General features: G+C 32.4%; 1 protein-coding gene and 1 non-coding gene across 2 annotated transcripts; both read right to left on the bottom strand.

Moving 5' to 3' along the window:
• Positions 1 to 6872: 6872 nt before the first annotated feature.
• LOC142641515 ((-)-germacrene D synthase-like) lies at positions 6873 to 14034 on the bottom strand. Its single transcript, XM_075815949.1, has 7 exons — positions 13906 to 14034; positions 12965 to 13244; positions 12276 to 12648; positions 11949 to 12167; positions 8154 to 8289; positions 7780 to 8028; positions 6873 to 7321 (listed from the first exon to the last, which is right to left on the bottom strand). The coding sequence occupies exons 1-7, from the start codon at positions 14032 to 14034 to the stop codon at positions 7028 to 7030; spliced, it is 1680 nt and encodes a 559-aa protein (XP_075672064.1). The 3' UTR covers positions 6873 to 7027.
• Positions 11203 to 11396, bottom strand: LOC142641811 (U2 spliceosomal RNA). Its single transcript, XR_012845490.1, has one exon. It is a non-coding gene; the product is annotated as a U2 spliceosomal RNA (small nuclear RNA).
• Positions 14035 to 15867: the final 1833 nt, after the last annotated feature.

The raw sequence follows: 15867 nt of genomic DNA, 5'->3' as shown, positions 1-15867 counted from the left end.
GTACCGAGAAACAGGGTCCTGGTGGGAGAATTAAAGGTGGGCTTGAAATATCCTTAGCTCGTGCTATGACAAAAAGATGATCTTGTCAACTTTGTGGGGGTTATGGTCATAATCGTCGTACTTGTAAACAATATAATGGCGAAGGAAGTGATTACCAAGACGAAGAAAACATTACAGAGGTTGATGATAATGATATTGATGATTTAGCATAAAGTGAGTTCTTTCATTATATTTTTCGAGTCTTTTTTTTTTAAAGAATTTTTTATTGTAATAATATATATCTCATGTTTCAAATTTACTTACACCTTTTTTTGTTCTAGTGTAGGTACATGTGGCTGAAGAGAATCACAAAATGATCATTCCTAGGTGGAACTATGTTTAAGGACCTATGTTGTTAATCATGATGAAATAGTTTTATTTGGTTTTTTGTTTTGTTTTTTAAGGACCTATGTTGGAATACTGTTTTTGCTTCAATTTAATGTCATTAACAATGTGTTTGTAAGGACCTATGTTGGAATATTGTTGTTTAAGGACATATACCTCTTTTTTTTTTTTTCAAGATTTTCTACTGCCCACCTCTTGTTTTGAAGGGGTACCTGCAGCTTTGTGTTTGCTTTTTTAATAACAGTTTCTTAGGGATGGTCTATCTTTGTTTGTGGTTCTAAATAACAGGTAGTACAGCTGTTTTAAGTTACTGCGTCAGTGGTTCTGCACTGTCTACTGCACTGTTCACAGTTTACTGCACTATTTACTGCACGTACTGCACTGCATTAGTGTAGCTGTTTGTTTACTGCACTGCATTAGTATAACTATTTGTTTACTACACTGCACTGCACTGTTTGTTTCTGCACTGCATTAGTGGTTTTATTTACTGCATTATGGTTTTATTTAAGGCACTTTACTGCACTTTAAGGCACTGAATATTTGATGTGTTACGCATAATGAAAACAATACAATCCCATTGTATAATTATTTAATATTTTAATTTAAGTTATTGATTAGTGTGATATTCATAAAGAGTTGCATAATGTGTAACTTGGTTAACTTGGTCCTATCATACCTATGAATCTTAGTTAGTCTACATATCTTTGATACAACCTGCGGTATATACCTTGATCCTTCCCATTCTTCATCATTGCAACATGGGAGTGCCACTCCTATGAAAAAGTTGACAAATCCATATCTTTTCAAATAGGCCTAAAGAGTTAAAAGAATTGATTCACGTAAAATGCACAAGTTCAATTTGCTTTCCTTAGCCAAATTTGACATGACTTCCAATAATTGAAGGGTCCCTTCACCGTAACTATGTTAATCATGAGAAGTTGTACCTATATCAATGGCACTGTGATTGTCATTTAGTCTCCATCAATCATGGGAATTCAATTGGGATGACTATAAAACCAAACCAAACCAATAAATTTGATGCATTTAACTATAAACAAGTGTGCTTATACAAAACTTTAGACATATAATTACAAATAGTTCAAGAAGTGTTGTAACCCCACATTTGAACGACCGTAGACTAGTTCAAAAGTGAATTAATGTGGAACTAGTCTCTACAAACAATCAGATCATTACACATGTATATAAATCACAGGTAGTATAGCTGCTTTAAGTTACTGCACTGTCTGCTCTGTTTACTACACTTTTTACTGCACTGTCGTTTAGGTAGTCTTGGCTTGAACTCTTCCTGAGTCTTTGTCTCGGCATTCTGCCACTCTGCCTGAGTCTTTGTCTTGATACACTCCAATACCAGGAGTAGAAAGCCTTTCCCCGTATGTACAAGACCTTGCGCAATTCGCACCTGTAAAAGAGGCAAAGGAGCTCCATCATTTTCATAATACATATAAAAAAATACTCCATGAAATACTGTCTAGAAAAGTATAAGGAATTCAATAGAAGCATTACACAGAATTGACTATTATTGTCATTGGAAGATTAGTTCCAAAACCATATAATTCTTTTATGCTAGAAAGACCATATCCAAATTTAATGAGATACTATTAAAGATATTAGAATTAAAGGTTTTGGTACATAGTCCCAATTCAGATACATTTGTTAAGCATGTGGAGGAAGTGACTCATGATCTTGGCCGGTCGCTAGGCCTATTGCTCTTAGCTAGTCTTGAAGTGTCCACAGATTTAAAAGAAAAGATTGGGGACTTACATAAAGAATTGATAAGTGCAAGGTTTTGTTTGGATTCAAGTCCTAGTTCAAGTTGGGTATCGGAGTTTGTTAGTGAGTTGAAAGTGGTGAATGAAATAGAGGAGGAGAGTATTAGTCTTGAATCTCTTGATATTGGTGATGTTGTGTTGCAACTCAAGTATGGCAATGATGAAGAATTCAAATATGCACTTTTGGGATTGAATGAGTTAATTGGAAGTGAAAAAGTTAGTAATGAATGGATTGATAAAGAAGGGATTATTCCAATTCTATTTAATCGTTTAGGTTCAAGCAAGCCGGAGAATAGGTTGAATATAATTCAAATACTAAGAAGACTACCTTTGGAGAATGCTGACAACAAGGTATATGATATGTAAATCTATTGTTTGTGTTTCCCCAATAACTCAACATTCGGATTGGACTTCAAAAATTACAAATTTATATGTTTTTCATTAATTTAAGTTTCATGAAAAGACCACACCCAAATTTTTTAAAATGGAAAAAAAAATTTATTGGGGAATTTTATCAAACAGATGGAGCACAAAAGGAATGAGCCCAAGTTGTGAAATCAATTGGCCATGAATTCCTAATTACCGAGTACAAAAATCACTCAAGATACACCATTTTATCAAGGACTTAACTGTAATTATCAAATAGATCAACATGATTATCAAAGGGAATCAAAGAAAAGCAAATAATTAAAAAATCAAGAACACCTATGGCAGAACATTTTTTTTTCTGGCAGCAACCAATGGTGGTTTTCTCTCAACAAGATTAAGCTTGGCTTCACGTAGAACACATAGAGTCAGAACTTCAATACGCATTCACATAGAGCACATAGAGTCAGACCAGCCAAAAAAAAACAGAGCACTCACAACTGAAAAGAAAAGAAAAATAAAAACAAAGGACTCACAAAGAGAAACAGTTCAGCTTGGGTTTTTTTTTTTTTTTTTCTGCCAGCAACATATAGAGGTGGAAGTGGAGGAGCAATGGAGGAGGAGATAGAGAGAGAGAGAGAGAGAGAGAGAACGCAGGTTAGAAATTTTCTGGCAGTTTTTTTTTTTTTTCTGGCAGCAACCAATGGTGATTTTCTCTCAACAGGATTAAGCTTGGCTTCACGTAGAACACATAGAGTCAGACCAGCAAAAAAAAAAAAAAAAAACAGAGCACTCACAACTGAAAAGAAAGGAAAAATAAAAACAGAGGACTCACAAGGAGAAACAGTCCAGCTTGTGTTTTTTTTTTTTTTTTTCTGCTGGCAACATATAGAGGTGGAAGTGGAGGAGCAATGGAGGAGGAGGAGAGAGAGAGAGAGAGAGAGAGAGAGAGAGAGAGAGAGAGAGAGAGAGAGAGAGAGAGAGAGAGAACGCAGGTTAGAAAATAGAGAGACTAACGGAGAGACAAACGTGAGACCAAACGTAGAGAGAGACAGTGAGTCATACGTGTAATTTTTTTTTGGGTATAGAGATACAATAAATAAGGAATATTTAATGAGATCTATTAAAGATATTAGAATTAAAGTGGATCTTTTTTTAACTGTTGGATCTACTTAGATCTAATGGTTTAAAAAATGTGTAACTCTAAAGAGTTACACCAAGTGTAACTTGAACCCATCTCATATGTTCAAGGGCAAATCATTATGTTCAGATGAGTGTAGACTCTAGAGCTATACATCTTGAACATAACCATATTAAATTATTGTTATTTTAATATTGCATAGGTACATGCTTATAACGGTATGGGATCAATGAGCAAATATGTCACAAAATCTTTGAGCACAATTCCAGCATTTGTGTAGCCATCTTCATCCTTATACACAACATCCATCACATGTGTAAGGTTGAGAAATGACATTATAATTGGCTTGGAGACAGTAGTTGGATAGAGGCACTCTTCATTAATGCCCTTCCATGCATTTGTAACTTCTTTACGGAGCTCATTAATTGCATCTTCTTCTGTGGCACCATATTGTGCCATGTAACATTCAATAGCGGAGGCAGTGTGTCCTCTTTCTTGCTCAAACTATTATTTTGGGAATTTTTGAGATTAAATCAGGGTTTTGGGGGGAAAATCAGGTCAAAAAGCAAATATTACAAAATATGGCATAGTATGCAAGTATGAGAAAATGTGGACTAACATGCAATATTACAAAACATGGATTAAAATAAAAACATGACAAAACTGGGTTAATGTCAAAATATGGATGGCATTTAAGATATTAAAGAATAAACAAGCTAAAGGTCCTTATTTAAGAGTGTGGGCCAAAAGTTATTTTAAACTAAAGTGGACCTAGGCTTATTTAAAAGGTGGGACCTAAATATTAAAAGTGGGCTTAAAGGGACTTGGCAAAATAAAAAAACAAAAAAAAAATGGTGGGTTTCGGACCTGGGCTTGGTTCAAAAGCTGATGGGCTGACTGGGTTAATGTCCAAAAGTCAAGGTCAGGTCTAGCACAACCCCTTTCTCTTAAGTCTTCTTCCCTAGACCACTAGCATTGAGAGGGGCAAACACCCCCTGCTTGCTATTTTACAAGCAGGCCAATCAAAACTCACTTCATCCGAGTCTGTAAATTTAAAAGAATTTGTAACCTATAAACCGTAAGATTTCATATATGCAACCGTACCATTCATAGGTGGTAAGAAAAAGTATTATTTTAATCTTGTGGTTGTGTGTGAACTGTGAAGAGAAAAAAAGAGTGAAGAAAAAGAGAGTAGTTTTTATTATTATTATTATCATTAGATAGTTTATCTATACTATTATTTAAGGGGCTTTTCTGTTTGGATTCCTATTTTTTTAGTTCAAAAATGCCCCTGCACCCCTAAGTTTAAGTAGAGACAAAACTAAAGCACAATTCGGTAAAACTACAATTCTAACTCCTACTAAAACATTGCCTAAAAAACATGACCACTCTTCTATAAAGTTTTAAATTACTTTGTCTACTTTTAAATTACTTTTTCAAAATAAAAATGATATATATTAGTTTTTATTTTTTTTATTTTTTATTTTATTTTTTTATGTGATATGTGGCCGTTTTTTTTTTTTTAATTTTTTAAGGAAACCGTGGGTGAGTTTTTTTAAAGAAGGTGGAGTAGTTTTTTTTTTTTTTTTTTTTTTTTACAGAACTTGGGATAGGCGTTTTTTAATAGAAAATCATAGGGTAGTTTTTTTTAGAAGGTGGGATGGTTTTTTTTAGGAGAAAGTGGGGATTGTGGACAATTTTTATTTTTTCACTTTTTTGTTATTCGTTTTTGTTGATTTACCGTTTTAACCTTATTTTTTATTTTTTAGGAATAAGAATAAGTTAATTAAATTAGAAGTATTTTTGTAAGTTGAAAACATAATAACTAACTTTTTGAATCCTCTCAATATATAGAGAAGATAAAATAAAATAAAAAACACAGTTTTTTTTTCTACAAAAGGACCGCTAACAAAAAAAATTTATTTTTTCACTTTTTTGTTATTAGTTTTTGTTGATTTACAATTTTAACCTTATTTTTTATTTTTTAGGAATAAGAATAAGCTAATTAAATTAGGAGTATTTTTGTAAGTTGAAAACACAATAACTAACTTTTTAAATCCTTTCAATATATAGAGAACATAAAATAAAATAAAAAACACAGTTTTTTTTTTCTACAAAATAAGACCACTAATAAAAATAAAATAAAAAACACAATTTTTTCTTTCTACAAAATAGGACCACTAACAAAAAAAAAAAGCTTCAAAAAAGCCTCATCGCACGTGCGAAGCGCGTGTGATGAGGCTAGTATTATTTTATTGAGTTGTATGTAAAAATAAAAACTGAAAAATGAATTAGTAAAATAGATAAATTACTGTTTGAGAATAAAAATGTTTTTTTTTTTTTTTCTTTGCATCCCGGGTGTTAACGCTCTTAACAACTTAACCTAAACATTTCTTTCATGTTCTACAATCTTCTCCATGTCTCTAACGTTCTGCTCTCTCCCAGTCGACCCTCCATGGCTAACCACCATGGTCAGCCATGCTCGACGGTCTGGCGACAAACCGGCACCAGAAACAACGAACACCACCACCACACTGGTGGTCTCCCTTCTCAGAACCTTGATCTAAGCCACCACCACTTCGGTGATGCTCCTCTCCCTTTGATATCCTGTTTTCTCTCACTCTAAACCCAAATCAACAGTTACGCTCTCAAACCCACAACCTCAAGCTTCCAACCTCCGATCTACTACCTAGGAGGGCTATACTTAACGCGTGGGCCATAAAATGATGGTGTCGAGGCTTAGGAGATCACTGATTGACCATGAACCAAGACTAAGGCAGGGTGTGAACAGAACGTGCAAATGGAGAGTAAGCTAAGATTTGGGATAGGAATTTGGCCAGAATTTTAAAAATGTACGAGATTCCCAAATCAATTGTCCTAAGACTACCTTGCAAGGAACATAAAGCTTATTCTTTAACCATGAGGACGTTTGTTTCCATGAATCTTCATTCCAACTGAGCCCCTGATTTTGATTTAGTCATTACTCTACGAGTTATTAGATCGTCCAAACTAACAAGCTCCCAATGTTTGGCGTACCATGTTCGGGTCCATGGTGATCTAACTTGCAATTATCAATAAACAAGGTTACCGATCTATAAACAATCTCTTACTTTGCTACATTTTAGAGATGTCATCAATCGTGTGTGTTTGTGTATAAGAGAGAGAGAATGTGTGTAATTGTGTATAAAATCAATTAAAAACTATTAAAATTTATAAATATTTTCTTCAATAAATATCCCAACTTATAAACTTGTTACACATTTATTTTATTTTTTATTTATAAAATTATTATAAATTTATTTATAATGACAAATTATTATTATTTCAATATTGCATAGGTCCATGCTCATAACGGTACAGGATCAATGAGCAAAGATGTTACAAAATCTTTGAGCACAACTCCCGCATTTGTGTAGCCATCTTCATCCTTGTACACAACATCCATCACACGTGTAAGGTTGAGAATTGACATTATAGTTGGCTTGGAGACAATAGTTGGATAGAGGCACTCTTCATTAATGTCCTTCCATGCATTTGTAACTTCTTTGCGGAGCTCATTAATTGCATCTTCTTCGGTGGCAGCATATTGTGCCATGTAACATTCAATAGCCGAGGCCGCGTGTCCTCTTTCTTGCTCAAACTACAATTAATTGAATTATTATGTTAGAAAGGTATCACGTGATTCAAATATCATAGTAATAGATCGAATCATGCTTCCAAATTACAACTACTAGTGTATAACTCTATACTTATGTGAGTACAATTAAAGATAATTACCGTTACATAATTTAATTTATATCTTTTATTTAAAAGATGTTTAAATTATACATGGTATTAACTTATATTTCTAAAAATATGTAATAGTTTTCTCAATATTTTATATATATATATATATATATAATTTAGAATTTAATTAGATTTGGACTCTTTGATTTTTGTACCTAATATTTTACTTGGCACAAAAATTAAAAAATTAGATGAACGCATTGCAAAATTGGACTCCAATTGAAATCTAATTTACAAACTAATTGAAATCTAATTAGATTTTTTTATGAACTTTAGATTTTAATATATAGTTTTAGTGACATATGGTTTGACCTTATGTGACACTCTGTCATCCATGAGTCTGGCAACCACTGTGCAAGCTCTAACCATTTTGGGTTTGCCAAACACCCACTTGAAGGAATCATCTGTAACAAGGTCTCCCATTCCAACCAATGATGTGGTTGCTAACAATGAATAGCCAGATGTAGCAAGTGCAATCTCCATATATTCATCCATTCTAGGTATGTACTTTTTGTGGAACCATTTGGCTTCGTCAAAGTAGGCACGAACTTGATTCTTCATCTGATACAAAGAGAAGTTTACAATCACGTTAACTAAATTTACAACATAGTCAACCGTTCTTAATTTCTTTCCTTTTTCCTCTTAAATGAACGGTAATATTCTAAATTTATATTTATGATACTTACTGCTTCTATTGCATATTTCACACGGTCTGATCTTCTTTCACCTACTATTTCTTCCATCTCACAATAAACATCTAATAGTGCCTGATAACACACTTTCATGTACTCTGGAAGTTGATCAATGGCACTAATGTCCCACCTGTAATATATGGAGGCAAACAATCTGTGTCAATTGGTTCTTTTAATCAATGTAAACTAGCAAGTTCCTGTGGGACGCATGCATAGATAATTTTGTGATATTTTATGTAAGATGATTATAAGTAAACTAAATTAGAGTAAAAAATATATACATTTTGAAATATTAAAAATTAGTTTAGTAGCTTTACTACACATTTGTAGCATTCACAAGGTAAGATTTTTTATAAAAAAATTCATGAAACCAAAAATAAATGCTAAAGAGTAATAAAACCATGAAAATTATCTGATTTGTATTGGGTTCCCAAATTGCTTACCATGAAATGAAAGTATGTCTAACTTTCTCACCATCTTCTACTAATCAATAGTGCAACATTAGGACAAGGTGTGAGCAAGTGCATATGCATGTGTTTTATAGATGATTTAAAACAATTGTAGAATATGGTTTACATTGCACACCAAATATTCTCTCTACTTATATACCCAAAATAAAAATTATCCAACCAAATTACCCAAACTTAAATCATATTTAAGCCTCTAATTAAAGTGAAAAAAGAAAATAATAATAATTACTCATAGGGGTCTTGGCGGCTTAATGGTGGTAGGAGGCCAATAAGATGGAGGTGGTAGCCCCTCAGACTTCTCTTTCTCTCACTTACAAATGTTTTGTCAAACTCAGGTCTTTTATTTTGATAATAGTAAAATAATACATTTTATTTAACAATCCACAATATTTTTGTATCTCTCTAGATCTCCCTATGGCCTTATTATCTAGTTCGTTATTACTATTACTCCTTAACCTCTTTTTTTTTTTTTTTTCTTACTTTTGCTTTTAATGCTAAAACAGTGGGTTTGCTAAAATACATGAAGATGAGAGAAATATGTGGTGTAAGCTTAGACAATTATTGATAGATTAATGATATAACATTGAAAAAAAGTTAACGTAGTTATTACTATTAGTTCTTAACTTCTTCTTTTTTGTACTTTTGCTTTTAATACTAAAATAGTGGGTATGCTAAAAAGCGTAAAGAAGAGAGAAATGTGTGGTGTAAATTCAAACAATTATTGATAGATTAATGAGATAATAGTAAAAATAAGTTGTCGGGGATGTTTTTGCGACAAGGGCCAAAAATGCGAGAACGGCCAAAAATTCCAAATGTATAATAAACAAAAGGCTAATAGTGCTTTGACAAGAGATAATCAAAATGCTAATAACAAAAGTGTAAAAAAAGTATAAAAACATAACAAGTCTGAAACTTCGACCCACAATCAGCGAGAAAAGGAAGTTAAGAGAGGGAAGGTTCCTCTGTACCCATATTTCCACCCCTATACTTTAGAATTGCGAGAATTTTAGCTGTCTGAATGGGCTTAACAAAAGTGCAGAAAAAGCATAAAAACACAACAGGTCTGAAACTTTGACCCACTGTCAGCAAGAATAGGAAATTGAGAGAGGTTGTGAGGAAGAGAGGGAAGGTTCCCTTGTACCCATATTTCCACCCCTAAGGTTCAGAATTATGAGAATATTTCCTAACTCAGTGGGTTTTTGCTCTGAAGTTTCAACTCTACAGGAAAAACATGGTTGGTTGGTTGGTTTTTTAGCTAAAGAGAGACTCTTGTTTTAAGAAGGGGTGTTACTCTTAGAGTTAAAAATGTCATTCCCCTTGTTTTGAATCTGATTGAGGCCTTTTATATTGAGTTTTGGGTGCTCTAAGTGACTGGATTTTAGGATAAAGATGAGGCTATGGACCTCCAAGATGCTAAACTAATGTTTGGTTCAGATTTGCTTTTGTTTGGATAAAAGGAAGGCTTACTTTTAACATCATTAAGGGAAATGCTTGATTAAACCCTCATTGGCTCCCTTTTTCCAGTTGTTTCAGACCATTGGGAGGCTCACCTGAATGAGGGCTAGCAGCTGAAGTTGGCCAATGAGAATCAACCATTTTTAAAGGAAAAAAGGGTTTGAGCAGAAACTTTGGGCCATAGTCACCTAGAGCATAAAAGCTGTTTTGGGGTGAAAATTTCGGGTACAAAACCTCCTCCATGAGTCTAAGGTGTTACTAGTGTCCCTTGCCCACTTGGTAGCACGTATGTGTTGAGCTCATTCAAAAGTTCTGAAAGGAACCAACCCATACCCTCCAAACTACACTTCCTCAATTTCCTCCGTAAGTCACCTGGGCTTAGGTCATACTTAAAAAAATATAATATAATATCATATATGAATTGAGCCCACAAGGAAGTCGGGTTTGGTTGAATTGGGCTTGTAAAATATGTGTTACGAAAATGGATATCAACATAAGTTAACGTGAACTTTTGAGTAATAGTAAAGAATATTTAATGAAAAGCGGTAGAAAAAATTTATAATAAAAAAGAAAAAAAAAAAAAAAAAGCTAAATGCAAAATTAGAGTACCATATGATAAGACCTCATGTACTCTCGCTTGAGGTTTCTACTTTTACACACACACACACACATATATATATATTGATTAATTGTTGGAAGAACGGTCAAATGATTGAATTTACCATATTCTGACTTATTTTTTGGACATAAGATACTTTATATTGGAACCATATCTCTACTCTACCACACATTAAAGTTAAAAACCTTACATGTTGGACCATACTTATTATGGGAGTGTTTGGGCCTTCACATAATTAACGAGTGTTAGATTAAAATGATTAGATTTATCATTTACAAGGAATTTAAGGCTTTAAGATATGGTAAATTCTTATAAACCATGAGAAATAATAAAACAATGATAAAATAAGATATGACTTTTATGTTAAAAATCAATATTGCCTCTAAAAATTTCTAGAGTTTCTCTTTTTAATCTCTCTCTGTGGAATTCTCTTTGAGATATCTCTCTAGGGTACTCTTTTGTAGAAGTAAATTTCAGCCCCAATTTTCTGTATTGTTCTTGAAGGTGTCTTGGGCAAGAAATAAGGAAGAAGCTAGAACTAAGAAGTCTATAGAAGTCCTAGTGAAATTGCTGTCAGTAAAACAATGGCTTAGAAGATTCAATGTCGGTTTCACTTATACCGACTTACAACACTTACATTAAACTGATAAGAACAGATACAACACTTGATCTTAGCCAAAAGGCCGAATTTGTGAGTGAAGAAAAGAAAATCATCGTGATGTCAGTACCTTGGTCTCTAGAGAAGTGGGGTGTGTGCTTTAGAGGTGTGTGCAAGTGTATTTAAGTGAGTGAGTACATTAAATAAAAAACCTAATGTGTGGTGTGAAAGTATGGTGCCGTGTGTGCACTAGAGTCAAAGAGTATGTGAGTCAAGCATTATAGTTTGTAAAGTATTAATGGATACTCTAAGAGTATTGGTTTAGAAAATATTTTTATAAACTTTTAATGAGAAAATAAAAAAAATAATTGCTTTTTTTTTGCAACCTTTTAAATTTTTCATTAAATTAGTATAAAAATTGTCGTTAAATGGTTTATTATCAAATGCAGTAAAAATACCCGTTGACCAAACTTAATTCAATTTTCAACATAAAAGTGTTTTTCTTCACGTGTTTTGTTAAATACTTTGTCATCAGAGCTTCCACTAATATAACATTTTACTCATAAACTGACGGGGAAAGTGTGGTAATTTATCTATAACCATGAAAAAAATAAAGCAATGATCTTAAGATGTTAATTAATTTTAACCTCTCGATTGCTTCAGTAAAGAGCTCAATCTCTTCAAAAGTGCCATACGCATCATAGATGTCATCAATAGTCGAGGTCATGGCAATCACTTTGGTTAGTATCCTTCTAGCAAGGAAATATTCAGGCTCGAAGAACACTCCCAATATCCAGAAGTAGCACTCAATCACTCTGTCTCTAATAAAGGGTAACTTCTTTGAAAAGTTTAATTCCTTCCACCACCTACAAATACAATTTAATTGAATCATGCATGTTGTCAATGTGCAGTGATGTTCAAGCTTAAAAATATTAACTCAACACTTGCAACTCTGACATGTATTAATAACTAACCTTGCAATGCCAGAAAGTTCTTTCTGGTGCATTTTTTGCAGTATGTTGAAATCTAACTTTGCAAAGGTGTGAAGAACTTTATCATGTGAAGGATCTTCTTGGTAGATAGATAAGTAATGCCTTGCCTCTAACCTTGGTAGTCCTTTGTGGATAGGCTGCTTTAAGGCGTGGCTTACTTGTGCTGCAAGAGGAGTGCTTAGGTGCGATGCTACAAACTCAAGATTTGTGGAAGTGAATACAAGAGCTTCTTCTAGTATATCTTCCCCGTGGACCCTGAGATGTGTGGCTTCATACAAGCTTAACATTGCCCGCACATCATTGATAAGTGAGTCCTTGAAATTCCCATTGCTATCTTTGAACTTGGTGAACTTGTCTACATCATGATACGATTACATGAAATGAGTAGAATAATATAAAATTTTAAAAAAATATATTAGCTCAATAGTATGGGCCTAAACTCAATCCTACCATACGCGCATTATATAAAATTCATGTGGCTAGTTCATGTTTGAGCACATTTAGGTGTATGTACAATTACAAACATTAAATGTGACACTAGCTCCACATTTACTATAAAAATTATTGTGCATATTAAGTTTCCTTATAAATGGTAGCAGAATTGTATAAACTGAAAAAGACAAACAATCGTTTTCAATGACAACAAAAAGAGAGGAAGACGAGGAACTTACCACATGAAATGTAATAACCTTGTTGTCTAAGTAATCGAAATTGGAGAGCAACAGTATAAAGGTCATCATCATTTTCTTGGTTATCATGATCAAGAAGCGTCCTGTGTAATTGTTGCAAAAAAAATTCGATCTCATTTTCAAAATGGTAAGACACGCCTAAGCGTTGGAGTACATCAATCAAGTTTAGTTTTTGTGAGGTCTTCTCAACCGGGGATGTTAGCATACACATCACCTCTTCCTTCAATTGCTGAACTTGTTGCTTCAAATTGTCCTCAGTTTCCTGCATTTTGTATCATCAGTTGAAGATGGCATATATGCTCCAATAAAAAGCTTAGTTTATTAATTTAATACACAACTTGTCCTAAGACTTGAGATAGGAGGGTTACGATATGTTTAACAACCAAGGTAAAATTTAGTCATTTTTTATGAATGGATTTACACGAATATTAACAAAATATAAAAATGGGCAAATTACAACTTACCCGAATGTGATTTCACCGAAATTTAAATTGTTTACTTGTGGTTTGAAGTTTGACACTTTAACCATCTGAGATTTGATCAAAATTTAAATTGCCTACTTGTGGTTTGAAATCTCATAATTCAAATTTTTTGCTAAATTATTTTTATCTTATTTGATCTTATATTTTTATATATTTCTTTGTGTTTTTGGAAGAGAGACTTATAAAAGTGGAAAAAAATTACATATTTAGTCATGTATTTAACCAAAATAGGTTATGAAACTATAATTGAGCTAACCTCAAGTAAGTAAAGTGTCAAATTTGAAATACAAGTAGTTAACTTAAATTTTGGCCAAACCATATGAAAGTATGTTATAATTTTCCCTTTAAAAATTGAATTGAAAAACACAAAAATAAGCTCTACTTTACATGTATACACAGACTCAAAATGAAAACTTAATAAATTAAAAGAAACATTTTTACCAAGAACTCAGCACCATATGTGAGGAAACGATCACCCCAAATGCTAGGTTGAAAATTTGCTGATCGACGAACAGTTTGTGGCATATCATTTTTGGTTGGGGAAGCTACTGCTGAAACTTGAGCATACATTTTCCTTACCAAATTTTATTATATAGAACAACCGACACCGTTTTAGGCAATTTGGGAGTAAGAGGTTACGTACTCCACTATTTATAGATAATACTACTTCTAGAAGCTAGAAGAACCTCCCACCTGAATCACGTGGTGACTAGAAAATTGACCGTGCCTTTTGCTACGCCATGAACCACAGCCACATCCATGATTCATGTATATATGTGTGGCTTTAGGCAGCTAGTTCTACAAGGATTCTCCTAAAAAAATAAAATAAAAGCCAAATTGTAAAACTCACCATTTAAATTTCATCACTTTTTATTTCAGTTTTTTAAGTTTGCATTTTGTTATTTCAGTCTTTTAAGTTTTAATCGTACTCAATTTAGTCATTCGTTAACATTCCACACCCTCGGCATGTCCTTCAATATTAGCTGATTTAGTATGTATTTGGCTCAAACTTAAGAAGTCAACTTATTTTACTATTCAGCTTATTTTTCCTACTATTCATGCATCCACTGCACTTTTTGGTACTATTTATGCGTCCAATTGTACTATTTTAGCTAACTTTTACCTTTATTTACAGTCAGGGCCGGCCCTAGACATTTTGGGCCTAAGTCAAGAATTAAAAATAGGACATTTTTTATACTTATATATTAATTAAATTAATATTTATTTAATATTTTTATATTATAATCTATTTCATTTAAAATCTATTTTTCTTGCCTTTTGAGATGCAAATTGACTAATTAAATTTTTGTATTCAAGTTATTCTAACATCTCCTTTTCAATCGATAGTATAGTTAATCCACTTAATCTTTCTTGGGACATTGTCGATTTTAAATATGATTTTATTAATTTTAGTCAATATTTTTCCAATTACCTGAATCATAAATATTTGGAGGAATATAATTCAACATGTCATTATTATTTTCATTTTCTTCTAGTTGAACATCATTATGGTGAACTTGTTCATTTGTGACATTTTCATTATTATTTTCATTTTCTTCTAAATTATTTTGAAATTTATTATCTTCTAACTTTTTTTGGTGAATTTCTTGCTCATTTGTGATATTTTTATCTAAATTTTGCGTTATATTTTGTTTATTACTAATAACAAATTTATCCATTGATCCTTTTTGAGACTCAATTAATTTTTCTTCTTTTTTTCTTTTTTTAAGTTTTTCATATCTAGATGCATATTTTCTAGTAGACATTTCTAATCAAACAATATATTTATAAAGACTAAAATAAAAAATAACTTTCAAGTGTAGAGCAATTGAGAAATAGAACCTAATTTATATAGAAATTATTGTTGTAGTATCACTGAACAATAACAAGTTTTTAGCAATCTCAACCTGCATAAATAAAGACTTATTTAATATATTACTACTAACTAATATATATATATATATATATATATATATATATATATATATAAACACAAGATTAAAATTAAAAAAAAAAATAAGTACAGGCATAACAAAAATTTAAGCACAACTATTAAACTATAACACTAGGCTTATTAATTTATAATACCCACCAAAAAAAAAAACACAAAACAAAACAAATCCTATCTATAACAAAAACGAAAAACAAAAAAAACAAAGCTGAATCATTGAAATAAAAGGGGCTGAATCATTAAAAAAAAACAAAACAAAAACTTGAAGCCCAAACTCAATCAGGCGATCCAGGCCCAAACTCAATCTTATTAATTACTAAATTACAAGAATACACTAAGCAATCTGCCAATCTCAAAGACTCAAACTCAATCAACCGGACCCCAAAATTTTATAAACTATACCTGAAGAATGAAAATGAAGTGAACGGCTGGAGTCCGTGAGGGATGAGGGA

The sequence above is a fragment of the Castanea sativa genome, chromosome 6 (genome assembly GCF_040712315.1).
Source record: "Castanea sativa cultivar Marrone di Chiusa Pesio chromosome 6, ASM4071231v1".
NCBI classification, from domain to species: domain Eukaryota; kingdom Viridiplantae; phylum Streptophyta; class Magnoliopsida; order Fagales; family Fagaceae; genus Castanea; species Castanea sativa.
The sequence above is the reverse complement of the archived record's forward strand: the minus strand, read 5'-3'. Positions and strand labels throughout refer to the sequence as shown.